This window comes from Nerophis ophidion, linkage group LG17 (assembly GCF_033978795.1).
Source record: "Nerophis ophidion isolate RoL-2023_Sa linkage group LG17, RoL_Noph_v1.0, whole genome shotgun sequence".
In the NCBI taxonomy this organism is placed as follows: domain Eukaryota; kingdom Metazoa; phylum Chordata; class Actinopteri; order Syngnathiformes; family Syngnathidae; genus Nerophis; species Nerophis ophidion.
The window spans coordinates 26,433,524-26,455,446 of NC_084627.1; the positions used below are offsets into that span (position 1 = coordinate 26,433,524).

General features: G+C 36.7%; 1 protein-coding gene across 1 annotated transcript in view; it reads left to right on the top strand.

Annotated features, from left to right (window-relative positions):
• The window catches only part of trabd2a (TraB domain containing 2A), a 273,095-nt gene that overhangs the window by 150,558 nt on the left and 100,614 nt on the right, over positions 1 to 21,923 (top strand). Inside the window, exons 4-5 of the mRNA XM_061876697.1 lie at positions 5,184 to 5,330; positions 5,795 to 5,969. Coding sequence (XP_061732681.1) covers positions 5,184 to 5,330; positions 5,795 to 5,969 — 322 coding nt within the window. The remainder of the gene's footprint in view (positions 1 to 5,183; positions 5,331 to 5,794; positions 5,970 to 21,923) is intronic.

A 21,923-nucleotide genomic window follows, 5' to 3' on the forward strand; every position in this document is an offset into this window, starting at 1 on the left:
GCAGTCCTTCAGTGTGTGTATGAATGTGTGTTTCCCTGATCACAGGCGGCAGGCTCACCAGTGTCCTCCCACCAAACACTGGCCGATTTCACGCTAACACAAAAGCAGAATTCCGGCAGCAACGGAGCTGAGCGGTGTTCAAAGGACAAACTGTCCCTCTCGTCTTGGGAAGTTGTTGAATACATCTCCAGGGTTTATGTGAGTCACCTGTTTCACTGTGTCACTTTTATGACAGGACCCAAGATATATTTATTATCAAAGGAAGGACTATTCAACTGGCGGCCAGGCCAAATCCGGCCTGGCAATGACACCATACCGGCCTCCGAGTTCAGTTCAAAACTTGGGAGACAAACCTTTTTGTTGTGGTATGGAGGAACTTAGACCACTTAGACCACAATGGCAGATCATTGCATTGATATTTTAACTTTGCCAGCAAACATAGAACATTGAGGCCCCTTCTACACTAAGCCAGCCAAGGTTATCCAGGGTAAATCCCACCTAACCTCACTCCTACCCACTTTTCCAAAGTGGGCCGGCTCAGGGTGGAGGACAGAGTAAAACAACTTGCAATGAGCCTAGTCTATAAAATCCGCGACACCTCCCTGATACCGAAGTACATGTCAAACTACTTCCTTAAATGACTGCCATAACCACAACACCATGGGGAGCTCCACAAACCACGTCAAACCTATATTCCGATCAAACAAAGGTCTTAACTCATTCTCTTTCTATGCCACATCAATGTGGAATGCACTCCCAACAGGTGTAAAAGAAAGTGCATCTCTATCCTCCTTCAAAACAGCTCTAAAACAACACCTCCTGGCAACTTCAACCCTAGACTAACACCCTCCCTCATCCATATCCCACCTCCCAGGATTGTAAATAATCAAATGTATATACTTGTTCTTATTCTTTCTGAGCTCACTATGTTCACCGCTCGCTGTACATATCCTACTAAGTCAGACCTACACTGTTTCAATGTCTATTTCTCAGATGATATAACTGTTGATGACTGAAATGTTGATATCAACCATGCCCCAACCCCCTCCACATCCCACCCCCCGGATTGTAAATAATGTAAATAATTCAATGTATATACTATGATGATTAACTTGTGTGATGACTGTATTATGCTGATAGTATATATTTGTACCATGAATTGAGTAGTGTGGACCCCGACTTAAACAAGTTGAAAAACCGTATTGGGGTGTTACCATTTAGTGGTCAATTGTACAGAATATGTACTGTACTGTGCAATCTACTAATACAAGTTTGAATCAATCAAAAAACCTTATCTGTGTCCACACACACACAATGGTCGTTCAAGACCCCCTGCCCCTCTCCAACCGCCGGAGCAACGCGACCTAGTACGCATGCATGGAAAATGCGCACGTCATAAGTCGTAAGTGTCTTAAATTAAATTCAACTTATATGAACAATATCCAGTGTTGTGGTATTTCTATTAACTGGAATCCAATTGGGCCCTATTGTAGTGAAACACACCTGAGCCATCATAAATTAATCAAATATTTAATGGACATGTGAAAGTACACAACGTGACAAAGAACATTTGACATCAATCAAACTAGAGATCTAGATATCTGATCAGGACACTCCTCACTCTTCTGCCTTCGCCTTCATTGTCCATTCATTTTTTGGTGACTTTATATACTCTGGACCTAGATGTTGAGTCCACGACATACATGGCGGACAATAACTGATACAGTCTGCTTTGCCAGTCCAAATTCATTAAATGTTTTTCGTAGTTTTCCCTCGTCGGCCAGGTAGTACAAAGCACACACTACCTTTTTTTATCACATCCACAGGAGCCCGCATTCTCGTTTTCTCTCCTTCGACAAATAAAAGTTTTTCGCTAAGTAGAATCACAGCTGAGCTCAACATTCGAAAGTTCTCTTGCCGTCTGAGATGCGTAGTATCCGAAATAACTGCAATCACGCGTTTCCTTCACATAAGGTATTCATGTGTGATTTCCACAAGCGTTTGTACATGTAGAAGAATGAGAAACACGGGCATGTCTGGATGATTCACCTCCATCTTTTCAGTGGTTAGCTCCGGTTGTTTTGAAGCTGGCTGTGGCGCCTTCTTTCGGACGTCACTTCTTGTGTGGGGCGCTGTCTTTCTGACTTCACTTCCTCTTCGAACTCAGTGTAAATGATCAATGAGTCCATACAAAGCTAAGAGCCGGAGATTCAAGAAATACACGCCACACTTACCTGTGTAAAAAAAATATTCAAGGAAGGTTACCTTAAACGATGGTTTAGTGTTACTGATACCGTGTTTAAGCTAAATAAATATTTGTTTAAGGGGTTAGTGTAGACCAGGGGTCACCAACGCGGTGCCCGGGGGCACCAGGTAGCCCGTAAGGACCAGATGAGTCGCCCGCTGGCCTGTTCTAAAAATAGCTCAAATAGCAGCACTTACCAGTGAGCTGCCTCTATTTTTAAAATTGTATTTATTTACTAGCAAGCTGGTCTCCCTTTGCTCGACGTTTTTAATTTTAAGAGAGACAACTCAAATAGAATTAGAAAATCCCCAAAAATATTTTAAAGACTTGGTCTTCACTTATTTAAATTCATTTATTTTCTTTACTTTACTTTGCTTCTTATAACGACATTTTTAATGAAAAAATACAACCTTAAAAATGATTTTAGGATATTTAAACACATATACCTTTTTACCTTTTAAATTATTTCCTCTTCTTTCCTGACAATTTAAATCAATGTTCAAGTTAAAAAAAATTCTATTGTAAAGAATAATAAATATATTTTAATTTAATACTTCATTTTTAGCTTCTGTTTTTCCGACGAAGAATATTTGTGAAATATGTCTTCAAACTTATTATGATTAAAATAAAATAAAAATATTCTGGCAAATCTAGAAAATCTGTAGAATCAAACTTAAATCTTATTTCAAAGTCTTTTGAATTTCTTTTAAAAATTTTGTTCTGGAAAATCTAGAAGAAATAATGATTTGTCTTTGTTAGAAATATAGCTTGGTCCAATTTGTTTTATATTATAACAAAGTGCAGATTGGATTTTAACCTATTTAAAACATGTCATCAAAATTCTAAAATTAATCTTAATCAGGAAAAATTACTAATGATGTTCCATAAATTATTTTAAAATTTTTAAAAAAAGATTCGAATTAGCTAGTTTTTCTCTTCTTTTTTTCGGTTGAATTTTGTATTTTAAACAGTCGAAATTGAAGATAAACTATGTTTCAAAATGTAATTTTCATTTTCTTCCTGTTTTCTCCTCTATTAAACCGTTTAATTAAGTGTTTTTTCATAATTTATTCTCTGCAAAAAAACTTCCGGAAAAGGAAAAAAAATGTACGACGGAATGACAGACAGAAATACCCATTTTTTTTATATATATAGATTTATGTATTAAAGGTAAATTGAGCAAATTGGCTATTTCTGGCAATTTATTTAAGTGTGTATCAAACTGGTAGCCCTTTGCATTAATCAGTACCCAAGAAGTAGCTCTTAGTTTCAAAAAGGTTGGTGATCCCTGATCTAATGAAACAACCTATTTTAACACCTTGGTGCAGCGTTTGCAGTAAGTGGTGCAATAAAACCGTCAAAATTGATCTTAGGTCTGTTCAGGTACTATGAGATACACATGGCTTCATGCGCGTTGTGAGTTACAACTCTGAAGGATTGTGTGGTTTTGGAGGGTTACAAATTGTACAAACTCAGGCCAGTCAACTTTAAAGAATTAATCCCAAATACTGTAGTGTTCCGAATACAAAGCAACCCTGAATATAGGACCCATATATTACAAGACAAATAAATATGTCTTTGATGTCAGTGAAATAACTATTAGATCGCAATTAAAATTATATATTTCTTAGTTGCCTGGGCAGCTGTTGTATCTTTTATCTTATTATTAGCATCATAACTTATCTGTTTGCCAACTTGCTATCTTCCCAGGTCACTGGTCTGCATGTGTGACAGGAAAAAAACAACTATTAGGGAAGTCGTTTGATGCCACCTGTTGGTCTACATCAGATGTCAGCAACCCGCGGCCCTAGAGTCTCTAGCGCCACCCTAGTGGTTTCCTGGACCTCTTTCAGAAATGTGTGTCAATGGAAAAAGATGATTAAAAAACATTGTTTTTCTTTTGATATATTTTCTGTCAGAGGAGCTGAAAAAAATCCCACTGTTCATGTTAAACATGCGTCACTGATGAGAGTATTTGGCAAGCACCGTTTTGTCCTACTAATTTCAGCAATCCTTGAACTCATCATAGTTTGTTGGCATGTACAACTTTCTCCGATGCTGCCACAGAAAGACGTGTTATATGCCACTCCTTCTTTGTCTCATAGTGTCCACCAAATGTTTTATGCTGTGCATCAATGCACAAAGGTGAAATTTGTTGATGTTATCAACTTGTTGGAGTGCTAATCAGGCATATTTGGTCTGTGCATGACTGCAAGCTAATCAATGCTAGCTGTATGTACGTATTGCATAATTATGCCTTGTTTGTAGGTATATTTGAGCTCATTTAATATCCTTTACTTGTATCCTCTTTGTATGTAATTTAGTTTTGCATGTCTCATGACACATTACCTGTGTGTAATATTGGCTGCATTTCTGATAGTTGTTTGTGTGCCATGTTGTTCCAGACCACAGCAAACATTACCTGGCTTGCCAAAGATTGTTATAAATCCATTATAAAAAGACAGCCTGTCATTTCCTTTAACTTGGACACACACATCTATACCTTTGGCCATTCTGAGCCAGTCATTTCCAGGAGTTATCTCACCTTCTGAGTAGCCTCTGATTTACTGATGTTGTAAAAATGTGTAGAATAAATATTACATTTCAACATTTCTGTCAACGAACATTTGCTTCAGCCTGCAACACATAGGCATTTTGATAGTAGGCTAATACGGCTAATATAGACACTTACATAATGTGTTGCCTTCATTATAACACGTATATACATTTTTGAATTTTTTGCAGCTCCAGACAGATTTGTTTTCTTTATTTTTGGTCCAATATGGCTCTTTCAACATTTTGGGTTGCTGACCCCTAGTCTACATGTATAAATCTGTAGACGCCGAACATAAGACGACTTGCCTTTTTCAGACTTTTTATTTAGAAACAGCAACGTTTCCCATTGCTAAAAATATTGGTTCTTTGTTTCCTATTTTAGGTGATCTTTGCCCTCAACCAGACTTTACTACAGCAAGAATCCTTACGGGCAGGAAGCCTTCAGGTCCCGTACACGACGGAAGACCTCATCCGGCACTACAACTGTGGTGACCTCAACTCCATCATCTTCAACCATGACACATCACAGGTGTGTTTGTGGTATATTATGAACCGATAACTTTTTTAATGGTTGTTAGCAGGATTATTAATCCATTTCATGAAATCCATGGTAATTGGTCAAGATGGAGCCCATTTAATTTTAATGCAGATAAATCCTTTTATCAAACCCATTTTTTATCAACTTGTCAGCTACTTTCTCTTTAGTTATTAAACTAAGAGTCATTTTGACCCTTTGACCCCATGGAGTGTCGCAATGACACGGCCCTTGACCTTTTGGAGTAACCCTTAACCCCTCTGCCTGACCCTTTCTATCCCACCAAACCTCCTCCTTGACCCCCACCCCCTTCTAAGACGCCTACCAACTTGGTCAGTGTTCTTTTGAAAAGTTGTATCCTCTCAAATTATACATTCAGTTTGGATTACTCCAAGAAAGACTGCAGATGTTACCCAATCTGTGTTTATTTGTCTCAACTCTAACCTTGTTGTTTGCAGGTCCCAAACTTCAATAATGTAACACTGCCACCCAGTGAGCAGGTGACCGCCCAGGAAATAGACACCTACTTCCGGCAGGAACTCATCTACAAGAGGAACGAGCGAATGGGCAAACGGGTCCAGGCCCTACTGGACGAGTACCCAGAAAAGAGCTTCTTCTTTGCCTTTGGAGCAGGTTGGTGTGGTTTGTACATGAATTTTTACCAGTACCACCGAGTAAAGTCAAAGTTAAAGTCCCAATGATTGTCACACACACTCACTAGGTGTGGTGAAATGTGTCCTCTGCATTTGACCCATCCCCTTGTTCACCCCCGGGGAGGTGAGGGGAGCAGTAAGCAGCAGCGTGCGCCGCGCTCGGGAATCATTTGGGGATTTAACCACCAATTCCAACCCTTGATGCTGAGTGCCAAGCAGGGTCCCATTTTTATAGTCTTTGGGTTTGAACTCACGACCTACCGATCTCAGGGCGGACACTCTAACCACAAGGCCACTGATTTTACCTACATCAGTTTGTGTCAACCATTTCTTCATAAAAAAATTGAATAATAACTTTTCCAATAGCAACAGCCTTATTGTACACTGAATCCGGAGAAAAACACCTCTTGACAAAACCACTGACCAAGCTGATGCTCCATATAAGTTTAGGGCCGGTTGAGTTTTAAAGAAAGCAGAAGCTCAATAAACCATCCTTTTTTATCAGCTCGGGACCAACCAGAGCTTGTGAACTCTTTGAAGTTCTTCAGCTTTCAGAAATTGACTTTAATACTCAGAATTCCTGTGTAACTATGCAACAAACGTAGTTAAAGTCTTAGTCTGATAAGAGACAAGGCAGTTTAGCAGTGTGGATAAAGACAGGAGATAACAGCAAAAATTTGTTTTTGAGTTCATGTTTCTTGATTGGATGATGGGTGTCATTGGGTGATGCGTATCTTGGGTAGACAGACAGTCTGTTGTCCTGCAGTCTTGCTTTGTTTGGTCTTTGGTTGCTAAAGGATTGATCAATCAGAGGTAAGTGTGTAATCATTTGCTAAGGCATATTTTTAGTCTGTCTGAAAGTACTGTGTCTGGAGCACGGTCAGGAACATACAGTATTTGTATGGGAAACCGCACATCTTACACAAAAGTCTGGACTGAAACTGTAGGGGACGGCGTGGCGCAGTGGGAGAGTGGCTGTGCACAACCCGAGGGTCCCTGGTTCAATCCCCACCTAGTACCAACCTCGTCACGTCCGTTGTGTCCTGAGCAAGACACTTCACCCTTGCTCCTGATGGGTGCTGGTTAGCGCCTTGCATGGCAGCTCCTTCCATCAGTGTGTGAATGTGTGTGTGAATGGGTCAATGTGGAAGTAGTGTCAAAGCGCTTTGAGTACTTTGAAGGTAGAAAAGCGCTATACAAGTACAACCCATGTATTGATGGTATTTTTGTATGGATACAATTATTCCAAAGGTGGCCAATTTTTAAATTTTTTTAGTGCAATGATACCTGAAAGTTCTTAGAAAAAAATTATATATATAGTATATATATATATACGCATATACTGTATATACACACATATATATATATATATATATATATATATATATATATATATATATATATATATATATATATATATATATATATACATATATATATATATATATATATATATATGTATATATATATATATATATATATATATATATATATATATATATATATATATATATATATATATATATATATATATATATATACAGTCATGGTCAAAAGTTTACATACACTTGTAAAGAACATAATGTCATGGCTGTCTTGAGTTTCCAATCATTTCTACAACTCTTATTTTTTTGTGATGTAGTGATTGGAGCACATACTTGTTGGTCACAAAAAAATATTAATGAAGTTTAGTTCTCTTATGACTTTCTTATGGCTCTCCTGTAAATGTGAGCAAATCTGCTGGGTCAAAAGTATACATACAGCAATGTTAAAATTTGCTTACATGTCCCTTGGCAAGTTTCACTGCAATAAGGCGCTTTTGGTAGCCACCCACAAGCTTCTGGTTGATATTTTGACCACTCTACTTGACGAAATTGGTGCAGTTCAGCAAAATTTGTTGGTTTTCTGACACGGACTTGTTTCTTCAGCATTGTCCGCACGTTTAAGTCGGGACTTTGGGAAGGCCAGTCCAAAACCTTAATTTTAGCCTAATTTAGCCATTCCTTTACCACTTTTGAGGTCTGTTTGGGGTCATTGTCCTGTTGGAACACCCAACTGCGCCCAAGACCCAAACCCCGGGCTGATGATTTTAGGTTGTCGTGAGGAATGCTCCTTTTTCATTGTCCCATTCACTCTCTGTAAAACACCAGTTCCATTGGCACCAAAACAGGCCCAGAGCATAATATTACCGCCATTATGCTTGATGCTAGGCATGGTGTTCCTGCGATCAAAAGCCTCACTTTTTCTCCTCCAAACATATTGCTGGGCAATTTGGCCATCACATGGACAAAGATACGACTTTCTGGAGGAAAGTTCTGTGGTCAGAAAGCCTTTTACTAAACAAAAACCAGTTTTCTTTTAAGTAATATAGAAACTGATCAGAGAAGATAGCACTGAAATGCAAGTAAGTGTTTGTACAGGCAGGTAAAATCTGTTGGAATTGGAGTTTTTGTCTTCATTGTACTTCGTCAATTAATTTCTTTGTACTTTTTTGAACAAAGTGTGCATTAGAAAAGAGGTCACTATTTGAGGATATAGTTAGTGACTTTTTATTTCACCCGTAAATAGACCAATTGAGTCTTAAAATCTCTTTTGCAAGGGATTTCACATCTAATACACTTAAAAACAACCAGAAAATACACATAAGATTTGATCCAAATACAGTTGTAAATTTGCATTACTACATCGTAATCATCATCAGCGTTCATGCATTCAGGGTCCTACTGTCCCATTTGTTCAGTTCAGTTTCAGTTCAGTTTCAGTTTATTTGGAGCATGCATACGATACAATGTAATGCATCACACAATTTCCATTTGTTTCATTACAGCACGTCCGAAAAGGAGTACGGAGAAGCAGAGCTTATTTAATCCTACCCTTTTTCATACCATAGCAATTATATCCAATATCATTGTTCTCTGTAACAGAACAGCAAACAAATAAATGATAAATAAATAATATACCACAGTAAGCAAACACATATTATATACATAAATAATCTTTGTCTCAATAAAAAAAGGGTTGAAGATGTTCTTCATAATTCTTGTTCTGTGTACTTTGTCAACACTTGTAGTTTGAACAGTCTCTTTAAGTGAATCATATTGGTGCTTTATTTCATTTCTTTGGTTAATCCGTTCCATAATTTAATTCCACATACGGATATGCTAAAGATTTTAAGTGTACTAATATCTCCATTTACATTTTCATCTCGGGTTATATTTTCCTCTTTTGTTGAGATGAATTGTTGTACATTCTTGGGTAGCAGGTTATAGTTTGCTTTATACATCATTTTACATAATTTGTGTTTTTCTACGCGGTTGACATAACACAGGTTTCTCTTTTTTGTATTTCCGTATCCTTAATGTGGACACGCCCATCCTGAATAAAAACATCACAGATGCGTAAGTTGTGATTGAATGTGGGCTCAGGTGATTTTTTTTCAGCTAAAGAAGTAGACTTCGCCATGACTTGGGATGTAAATTGTTAAAATTATCGATATTGCTGTTGGGTGTTTCCTTACTTTTCAAAAAGGTTCCAGTATGCAAAAAGAGAGAGCCAGGCGTATGGCGGTTTAGAGTCTTTTATTGCCCAAAAGAAGAAAAAAAGCAACATGCAGCTGTGTGAGGAAAGGCAATAGAAAATGGAAACAAAACAGTAACTAGGAGAGGTGATGAGGGACTGCGAGATCCATGAACGCTCCTCTGGACCATCCATCCATACATCCCTTTTCTACCATTTTCTCAGCTGCATACCACTCCCAATCAACCAAAAACTGCACCCCCTTACGCCGACTCCTAGCGTCAAGGACGGTCTTAACTGGGAACGCAGGATACCCGTTGAACATTTGGAGCTCAGGAGGGCTAAGGAGGCTGGAAGCATTGGCGTCATTAGGCCTATTTTAGGGGGGCTGAACACCCCAAATATTCTTAAACCACACTGAATAATTCAGTGTGATTATTTAAAAAAAAAAATTTACAAAAAAATGCAAATATAGAAAAAACAATATATCAACCTGTCATTTTTCACTATGATTATAAATCCTTTGGCAGCACTTATCATATCCGTTCCATCAGTAAGGCCCTCATTTTTATGCTAAAAATCCAGTCCACGTTTTCATTGTTACTTAAGCAAGGTCGAGCCAGACCGCAGCAGCATTAAGCCTACGTAAAGATCTTTTTATGCCGTCGTTCACATTACAAAAAAGATGCGTGTCCCTATAGTAATAAATACAATAATATTATGACATAATATGTTGTGGTCCGATGGTCGGATCATCACATATTGTTGCTTTGTTCCTTGTCATATCACATTTTGTAGTTTGACCTCCTTATTTCCTGTTTTGCTCCGTCACCATGGTTGCATATTATTTCCACCTGCTACTCTCGGTTCCTGCACACCTGTTTCTACTGATCACTGCCTTATATAAGCCTGCCCCTTTTCGTTCTTCTGCTCTCGGATCCTAGTTTTCTTTCATGCAACTGTTGATGACTTGTTTTTCATGCTCTCACTCGTTAGCGCTCACGCTACGCTTCATTTTATTCCTAGCTTTCATGCTAGTTGTTTTGTTTTCCCTTTTGTGCTTTCGTGCCAAGTGTTTGTGTTTTGCTTGTGAACTTTCTAACCCTAACCCTAACCCAAAAAGGTCTATTTTGGTTTCATCTGACCACATGACATTCTCCCAATCCTCTGCTGTATCATCCACGTATCCATTTTGGTATAAACTCAACTCGTCGTGTTTGGAGGAAGAAGAATACTGAGTTGCATCCCAAGAACACCATACCTACTGTGAAGCATGGGGGTGGAAACATCATGCTTTGGGGCTGTTTTTCTGCTAAGGGGACAGGACGATTGATCCGTGTTAAGGAAAGAATGAATGGGGCCATGTATCGTGAGATTTTGAGGCAAAACCTCTTTCTATCAGTGAGAGCTTTGAATGGTTGACCAAATACTTATTTTCCACCATAATTTACAAATCAATATTTTAAATTCCTACAATGTGAATTCCTGGATTTTTTTCCCACATTCTGTCTCTCACAGTTGAAGTGTACCTATGATGAAAATTACAGACCTCTGTCATCATTTTAAGTGGGAGAACTTGCACAATCGGTGGCTGACTAAATACTTTTTTTGCCTCACTGTATCATATTACGAAAAACCACGATGAGTTGGCGACTTCTCCAGGGTATACCCCGCCTTCCACCGGATTTTGGCAAAGATAGGCACCAGCGCCCCCGTGACCTTAAAGGGAATAAGCGGTAGGAAATGGATGGATGGTATTACGAAAAAAATGCGTAACTACCAAAAAGGCGGGGACTTAAATGGGTGCCTAGAGGAACACCTTAGTTAAGTTTGGACCCCAGTGTTCTATGTTTACTCGCAAGGTTAACATTTCAAAACAAGAATCTGCCACTGTTTTTACAGTGGTCAAAGTTCCACGATTCAACAGGAGCAATTTCGTGTCTCTAGGATTTTTTCAGCAAAATCTTTTGTCTTCAGAGTTTTGGACTGAACGGTCCAGTGTCGTTTTTGGTCCCCATGGCACAAGTTTAATAGCCCTGCGCTACAGTATACTGTATATACCATCCATCCACCCACTTTCTACCGCTTGTCCCTTTCGGAGCCAACACAGTATATATATATTGCTATTAAATAGTCACAATGTTTAAGGATGACCTCACGGTCTAGCCTCTGTCTTTTATGACTTTGAAAAACACATTTTAGATTTTTCAATATCATTTGCAAGTCCTAAATGTTCAGCATTTTTCCAAATTAAATTACCGGATTTTGTAATGATGAAGCAGAACAATACAAAACAGTGCCTTCCACATAGAAATTGAATTTGGATAATTTTGACACAAGACATTGATGAAAATATTACATAAAAATGGACCCCATGTATGGACCCCTGGGACAGAAAACGTATACAGTATGCTGTGTATCTGCATGATTTCCTAATTAAGAAATAAACATGCACTGGGTTAATGAAAATAAGCATCATGAAAGGCAGCAATCACAGAGTAACAAAGACACATGGAAAACACATCACCAGATGCGTAAAAGTCATGTTTATTCAACATTAAATTAAATTGTGCTTGAACATTTTTACACTTATAAGCCAATTACGAAAGTACCCAAACATTGGAAAGAATGTTCCAACATGTTTTGTTTCTCACAATGTTGTTGTACATTTGGTTCTGAGGGGATCAGATTTTAGTGCCATCCATTTTGCTGTCATCTTAAAAAAAAAAAATTCCATCTGATGACATCGCCCACAGCCGCAGTTCCTCAGTAGGTCATTTCACAGTAGAGAAAGCCGCCTTAAACACAAAAAGAGAGAAGCATTCACATGCTGCTGGACTCTTTGCACTAGCAGGAAACAGCTGAGGAAAAGCAGACATGCACACACATACACACACACACACACACACACATAGGTACAAATGCATATACACACTCTAACAAGGAGTACATTTCATGACAAGTCCCCAAGGGGGCACCTTTACTAGGGTTTGGTCTAAAAAGGTGCATGTGTATTTGTGTGTGAGAGCTGGTGAGTGAAAGTGATACCACCAATCAGCCCAGAAGCACTAGTTTTAGACAAATGGAGGGCATCTTGGGTCAGTGTGTACAAGGAATTGGATGGAGGGCATTAGGGTACATTCTGTCTTACACACACACACACGCACATCACACACACACATACACACAAACTCTTGTATTTGTTACCTTCTTGAGACCTACCTCTTTAGGACCACCCTTTCTAGATATATAAAGATTTGTATTTACAACATTGATAATATATACAACCCCTAAAGGGACAAGTAGTATAAAATGGATGGATGGATGGACATACTATGCAAATATAAAAAAGCTTGTTTTGAAAAATTTGTTGGAATTTCACAAGAAAAAAGTCACAATTTCACACAAGTCAAAAGTTTTGCAAGAAAAACTGAACATCTGTGCAATATTATGATAAAAGTTTGAATTTTACTCAATAACAGTCGCAATTTTACAAGAAAATATTTTTTGGGGGGCAAATTTATGAAAATAGTCTTAATGTTACACAACAAAAGTCACAATTTCATAAGAAAACTTTATTTTTTGTCAATATTGTAATAGTAATTGGAATTTTACTTGGCAAAATGATGACAAACGTTATAATTTCATCCAAAAATGTCACTATTTTACAAGAACAACAAAAAATTGGCAATATTGTGATAAAAGTCAGAAATTTATATGACAAATGTCACCCTTTTGCATTAAAAAGTAATAATTTTTCCATAAAAAAGTTATAATTTAATGAGAAAACATTACAGAAACTGAAAGAATATGAGAAATTGTTCCCAATTTTATAAGAAAAAAGTTGACACATTGTGAGAAAAAGACTGCTTTTTGTTCATTGATTTAAAAAAAAAAAAAGATCTTCATTATTTACTTCAAGTTATTACAGAATATACATTTTTTTTTTAAATGCTTTGTTTTTCTTTTTCATTTTGGCCAAAGGGGGGCATTTCAATTTCATATACACACTTGTAATTACATATGTTGACCAGAGTGGAAGCACTTTTAAAAGCAACACAGTCAATTTGATAAATCCCTCCTTTTTGGGACCACCCTAATTTTGATAGATTTCACCACCAGAGATGCAAATGAGATATTTTCTAAATGCAATGGTGTTCCGTATTGGGACCATGATTTATGTCCTAACTTGTTCACTGGTCCTCATAAGGAAGGTACTTTTCCTTGTGGATGTCTCAAGAAGTGTGGGAATACAAGAACACACACAAACACACACATGTGTTACCTTCTTGAGACCTCCAAAAATGCTCACCTCTTTAGGACCACACTTCATATATATATATATATATATATATATATATATATATATATATATATATGTATATATGTCTTAATTGTATTATCCAGAGAATAGTGCTCGATACCGTGGTAGAGCGCAATATGTAGGTGTGGGAAAAATCACAAGACTACTTCATCTCTACAGAACTGTAGAGGGAACCCCTCATGAAACAGTTCTGTAGAGATGAAGTAGTCTTGTGATTTTCCCCACAACTACATATATATATATATATATATATATATATATATATATATATATATATATATATATATATATATATATATATATATATATATATATATATATATATATATATATATAGGGCTTCACGGTGGCAGAGGGGTTAGTGCGTCTGCCTCACAATACGAAGGTCCTGCAGTCCTGGGTTCAATCTCAGGCTCGGGATATTTCTGTGTGGAGTTTGCATGTTCTCCCCGTGATTGCGTGGGTTCCCTCCGGGTTCTCTGGCTTCCTCCCACTTCCAAAGACATGCACCTGGGGATAGGTTGATTGGCAACACTAAATTGGCCCTAGAGTGTGAATGTGAGTGTGAATGTTGTCTATCTGTGTTGGCCCTGTGATGAAGTGGCGACTTGTCCAGGGTGTACCCCGCCTTCCGCCCGATTGTAGCTGAGATAAACGCCAGCGCCCCCCGCGACCCCAAAAGGGAATAAGCGGTAGAAATGGATGGATGGATATATATATATATATATATATATATATATATATATATATATATATATATATATATATACATATATATATATATATATATATATATATATATATATATATATATATATATATTTGTATTTACAACATTGAAAATATATACCACCCCGAAAGGGGCAAGCGATAGAAAAAATGAATGGATGGATGGATGGACATACTATGCAAATATAAAAAAGCTTGTTGTGAAAAATGACTTGAAATTTCAAAAGAAAAAGGTCACAATTTCACAAGAAAAACTTAAATGTCTGCAGTATTATAATAAAAGTAGCAATTTTACAAGAAAAACTGAACATTTGTGCAATATTATAATAAAAGTTTGAATTTTACCCAATAACAGTCGCAAATTTATAAGAAAAGCTTAAAATATTGGCAGGTGTATGAACAGAGTAGTAATTTTACTCGACAAAAGTCACAATTTTATAAGAACTTGATTTTTTGGCAATATTATAATAATAATGGGAATTTTAATTGGCAAAATTATGACAAAAGTTATAATTTTACTCAAAAAATGTCACTATTTTACAAGAACAACAAAAAATTGGCAATATTGTGAAAAGTCAGAATTTTATACGACAATTTTGTCAAAACGTGGACTTTGGGGTTTGTTTTCCCCGAAGGCAAAGGAAAGTTGGCGCCGGCAAGACGTCAAGGTAGGGACATACTTATTTATTACTAAAAAAAAGGAATAAAAAAACTACAAAAACTTGACTAATAAAACAAAAACTTGCACAAAGGCAGAAACTATGAACATGACACAAAACTCGATAACTGTGACATAAAAAAACAAAAACTTACATGGCATGGCAAGAAGCAAAACTATGGACAGTCTCAGAAGTAAAGTCGCCAGCCGAACTACCTGGCAACTGTGGCTTAAATACTACTGTGGTGATTAATGAAAACAGGTGCGTGACATGGGGACAAGGTGGAAACTAATGGGTTGACATGGAAACAAAGCAGCCCTGCGATGAGGTGGCGACTTGTCCAGGGTGTACCCCGCCTTACGCCCGATTGTAGCTGAGATAGGCGCCGGCGCCCCCCGCGACCCCAAAAGGGAATAAGCGGTAGAAAATGGATAGATGGATGGATGGAAACAAAGCAAACAAGGAAGTGCAAAAACAGGAAACAATGGAGTCTTAAACGAAACAGAACATAACTAAACAAAACATGATCACAAGACATGACAAATTTTATACGACAAATGTCACTATTGTGTATTAAAAAGTTATAATTTTACATAAAAAGTAATCATTTTATGAGAAAATATTGCAATATTACAAAAACAGAATGAATATGAGAAATTGTTCCCAATTTTGTAAGAAAACAAGTTGACACATTGTGGAAAAAAAACTGCTTTTAGTTCATTGATTTAAGAAAAAATATTAATCTTCATTATTTATTTCAAGTTGTTCATTGATATTTATTTATTTATTTATAATTTAAGTTAATGTACCACTGAAAGTCACACACACATTGGGTGTGGTGAAATTACCCTCTGCACTTGACCCATTCCTTCTTCCACCAACTGAGAGATGAGGGGAGCAGTGAACAGCAGCTATGGCTGCGCTCGGGAATCATTTTATTGATTTAACCCCCAATTCCAACCCTTGTTAATCTTCATTATGTACTTCAAATTATTACAGTATGTCTATATACATTTAAATAAATGTTTTGATTTATTTTGACCAAATGGGTTCAACATTTTAATTTCTTACACACAGTTGTAATTACATATGTTGGCCAGAGAGGGAGCACTTCAAATTTAACATACACTTGTTTCTTCATATGTTGAGCAAAGGGGGAGCACTTTTAATGTGGACACAGTCAATTTGAAAAATTCCTCCTTTGTGGGACCCCACTGATTTTTATAGATTTCACCACCAGGGGTGCAAATGAGACACTCTCTATTAGATGCAATGCTTTTCCGTATTGGGACCATGATTTATGTCATCACTTGTTCACCGGTCCTCATATGGAAGCTACTTTTCCTGTCTCAAGAAGGCAAGAAATACAAGAACAGACACACACACACAGACACACACACACACACACACACACACACACACACACACACACACATACACACACACACACACACACACACACACACGCACACACTATTGACCCAGCCCCCCAAGCTCCACTGAAGACAAACGAGGGTAAATGTGTCCTTAATTATCCGTAGAGGGGTCAAAGGACACGCACACACACATACGCACCTAAACCACAATGGAGCTCATTATGTAGACTTACTCAAATTCCCTGTTGTGAGACACATCTTATCCATTATCAGTGACCAGTTCCCTCACCATCACCATCTCACTTCATTGATCATTGCATTATTTCAAAAAAGGTGTTTTTTCTTGTATTTTGTTGGGGTTAGTAAAGCACTAAAAGGTGCTTAACATTTACCCTATTTTCCCAGCTTTAGAGCACACCAGTATTTAAGCCACACCCACCAAAGAGGAAATACATATATTAGCCACACAGTACTATACGGCACATATGTATACCGGTACGAAATATTTTGTAAATGTTCATTTATATACTTTGTATTTTACTGCCTGTCACACGGCAGTAAAATGGCTAATCAAACAAAACAGAAGTCATTGTAATCGACCCACTAACTCCGGAAGTTAGCTTTCCAATTAGCTAAATCAGGGGTCACCAACGCAGTGCCCGCGGGCACCAGGTAACCCGTAAGGACCAGATGAGTCGCCCGCTGGCCTGTTATAAAAATAGCTCAAATAGCAGCATTTACCAGTGAGCTGCCTCTATTTTTTAAATTGGATTTATTTACTGGCATGCTGGTCTCGCTTTGCTCAACATTTTTAATTCTAAGAGAGACAACTCAAATAGAATTTGAAAATCCAAGAAAATATTTTAAAGACTTAGTCTTCACTTGTTTAAAAATGTCATTAATTTTTTTTACTTTGCTTCTTCTAATTTTGAAAAAGACAATTTTAGAGAAAAAATACAACCTTAAAAATTATTTTAGGATTTTTAAACACATATACCTTTTTACCTTTTAAATTCCTTCCTCTTCTTTCCTGACAATTTAAATAAATGTTCAAGTACATTTTTTTTATTGTAAAGAATAATTAATACATTTTAATTAATACGTTTTTTCGACAAAGAATATTTGTGAAATATTTTTTCACACTTATTAGGATTAAAATTTAAAAAAAATTAATCTGGCAAATCTAGAAAATCTTTAGAATCAAATTCAAATCTTATTTCAAAGTCTTTTGAATTTCTTTAAAAAAATTTGTTCTGGAAAATCTAGAAGAAATAATGATTTGTCTTTGTTAGAAATATAGCTTGGTCCAATGCAGATTGCATTTTAACCTATTTAAAACATGTCATCAAAATTCTAAAATTAATCTTAATCAGGAAAAATTACTAATGATGTTCCATAAATTATTTTTTTAATTTTTTCAAAAAGATTCGAACTAACTACTTTTTCTATTCTTTTTTTTTTTTGGTTGAATTTTGAATTTTAAAGAGTCGAAATTGAAGATAAACTATGTTTCAAAATTTCATTTGCATTTTTTTCCTGTTTTCTCCTCTTAAACTATTCAATTAAGTGTTTTTTTCATCATTTATTCTCTACAGAAAACCTTCCGTAAAAGGAAAAAAAATGTACGACGGAATGACAGACAGAAATACCCATTTTTTTATATGTATATAGATTTATTTATTAAAGGTATATTGAGCAAATTGGCTATTTCTGGCAATTTATTTAAGTGTGTATCAAACTGGTAGCCCTTCGCATTAATCAGTACCCAAGAAGTAGCTCTTGGTTTCAAAAAGGTTGGTGACCCCTGTATTAGTGTATGACCGATACACGAATGATTAGATCGATATTTGTCCTCTCAAAATCTTTTTTTTTTTAATGTTTACAAAGTCAGGATACAATATACTGGACAAAGGAGGGCTTTGAGAGTAGGAACCAGATGATTTAAAAGAGTTGTATTTGTTTGATAGACGGATAGATGGATAGACTTTGTATTGCTCAAACAGTTGTATGTCATGAAAGAAGATAAGTATCTGATCCAAATTGGGTTAATATTGTTAACCTGTCAATAGCACTCGCCATACATAAATGGAAAGATGTACAATTAATGTGATTGTTATCTGTGTTGTTATCAGCCGATCTCACTCATGGATGATCAGTATCGTAATCAGCAGCATAAAACCCTGATCCAAAACACTCCTATTAGAGACCCAAAAATATCAAAATGGAAAATGTTGTCAATGTTAAAGGCCTACTGAAATGAGATTTTCTTATTTAAACGGGGATAGCAGCTCCATTCTATGTGTCATACTTGATCATTTCGCGATATTGCCATATTTTTGCTGAAAAGATTTAGTAGAGAACATCCACGATAAAGTTTTCAACTTTTTATCGCTAAGAGAAAAGCCCTGCCTTTACCGGAAGTCACAGACGATGACGTCACCTGTTGAGGGCTCCCTCACATCCTCACATTATTTTTAATGGGAGCATCTTTTAAAAAGAGCTATTCGGACCAAGAAAACGACAATTTCCCCATTAATTTGAGCGAGGATGAAAGATTCGTGTTTGAGGATATTGATTGTGACGGACTAGAAAAAAAAAAAAAGTTAAAAAATTTTTTTTTAAACCAATGCCAAGCACATTGGTTTAATTGTAACTTAGATATTGTTTTTTTTCTTCTATGTAAAGCGCTTTGAGTCAGTAGAGAAGAAGCGCTATATAAATATAAGTCACTTCACTTCACTCTTTCAAAATGTGTTTTTTGGGCGTTTGGATTGGATTACTTGGATTTGCATTATTCTTATGAAAAAAAAATGTATTCACTCTTTTACGATTCAGTCTTTGTCTGACCTTTTGGACAGGATTATTAACCAAACCCAAGGTACCACTGTAATAAAAAGTTAAATAATCTGTTCCAGACATTGTCATAAAACATTTTATTAACTGTAAAGGCAGTATTTCAACTAACATTTAAACAGATTCCTTTTTTACACATTTTTACGGCACATAAGTGGAAAACAAAGTAGACTGGGTAATTTTCTTTGAAAGCACTCGGGAGTTTCAAGTTAGTCTTCTTTGACGCTGTGTTTAGGAAAACTTATGCAGCTCCTTCAGCATCAGACTGTTACGTTCACAGTGCTAGATGGAGCACAGCCATAAGACGTTACAACACACCTATGTGATTAATGTCATCTTTTTTCTTGATGTGCAAAAAAGATGTTAGCGTTTTTTTGTTTTATCTGACCTTTTGTTGATACATATTTAATTTTCCTGAGGGAACTCTCCTGAAGGAATCAATAAAGTACTATCTATATATTTATTAGTGCAGAATATGTAGTATCGATTACAGTTTTCTTGTTTTTTATGAGGTTTTACTTCTGTTAATGTGTGTAAAATCCTGCACTGCAACAATGTAATTTCCCCATTGTGGGGTAAATAAGTCAATCCTAAAATGAGTTTTTTTTTTATTTTAAGACATTTTGGTTCTTTAGAAAAAAGTAAAAATGTAATTAAAAAAAATATGTTAATAAAGTGTGTTTAAGCTCAATAATAGAGACGGACATAGAGATGACACTTTTCTACTCCAAGCGCAGTAATTATCCAAAATAAGTCTAATGTTCTTCTATTGTTACCATTATTGTGGATTTAGCCATACTGTACTAAGAAACCAGGACAGAAATGTGTTCCAAATCTTTGGTTCTATGACTGTAATCAAAATTTCTCCACAAAAAAACTGAAAGACCAAGCTAAAGAGATTTGTAAAGATAGTGTCTTAAATTGCTAATTGGTGTAAGGTTAAAGGGGAACATTATCACAATTTCTGAAGGGTTAAAACCAATAAAAATCAGTTCCCAGTGGCTTATTTTATTTTTCAAAGTTTTTCTCACATTTTTACCCAACACGCAATATCCCAAAAAACGGCTTCAAAGTGCCTGATTTTAACCGTCGTTATATCCACCCGTCCATTATCCTGTGACGTCACAGCGTGACCACACAGAAACAAACATGGCGAATAGCACAGAAAGGTATAGCGATATTAGCTCGGATTCAGACTCGGATTTCAGCGCCGTAAGCGATTCAACAGATTACGCATGTATTGAAACGAATGGTTGGAGTATGGAGGCAGGTAGCGAAAACGAAATTGAAGAAGAAACTGAAGCTATTGAGCCATATCACGACAGACAGCGGCACGGGAGGAAGCGAGGACAAATTTGGCGATCGCCTTCTATCCAACGATTGGTATGTGTTTGTTTGGCATTAAATGTGGGTGGAGGGAAAGGCTGGATGGAAATATAACTACAAATGAGGCATAATGATGCAATATGTACATACAGCTAGCCTAAATAGCATGTTAGCATCGATTAGCTTGCAGTCATGCCGTGACCAAATATGTCTGATTAGCACACTCCACATAAGTCAATAACATCAACAAAACTCACCTTTGTGCATTCATGCACAACCTTATAAGTTTGGTGGACAAAATGAGACAGAAAAAGAAGTGACATAAATCATATCCAGGGGGTTTACCTTGCTCGTCTGCGGGAAGGGACTGCCGTCGTCCCTGAGTAGCTTGCACTCCGGCAGATTCAGTGGTGGTCTATTTTCCAATATTGCAGATTTCGTTGACTTTATCGTTGGAAATGCATCTGCTTTGAGTGTCGCAGGATATCCACGAGGCATGATGTCTCCAAGGTACGACAAAACAGTCGGAAAAACGGAAAATAACAGAGCTGATTTGACTTGGTGTGTGTAATAAGATTGAGAAAATGGCTGATTGCTTAATGTTGTGACGTCACGGGTGAAACGTCATCGCTCGACAGGCTATCAATTGAAAGGCGTTTAAATTGCCAAATTCACCCTTTTAGAGTTCGGAAATCGGTTAAAAAAACACATGGTCTTTTTTCTGCAACATCAAAGTGTATATTGACGCTTACATAGGTCTGGTGATAATGTTCCCCTTCAAGTAAATATGCCCAAATGCGATGCAGGACAGCATGTTAAGCTCTGGAGCAGCGGTTATCAAACGTTTTCAACCAAGTACCATCTTAGAAAAAGCTTAGCTTTCCAAGTACCACCGTAATACAATGCAGTAGCATAGTATGCCTAAGTATTCATTAAAAAACAAGGCAAAGGTTATATTTAACAAGTATAGCTTATATCTGTGGCCACCGTAACATTACACACAGTTTGAACAGTAACATAGTGTTTGGCTATAGGAAAATAAAACACTGTACTTTAATCACTTGATTAAAGTATGGGGGGAGGGGGGTGTCTGGGGCCGGTGTATCTATTTTAAGGAACGCTAATACAAAACCTCACGATAATGTCAGATT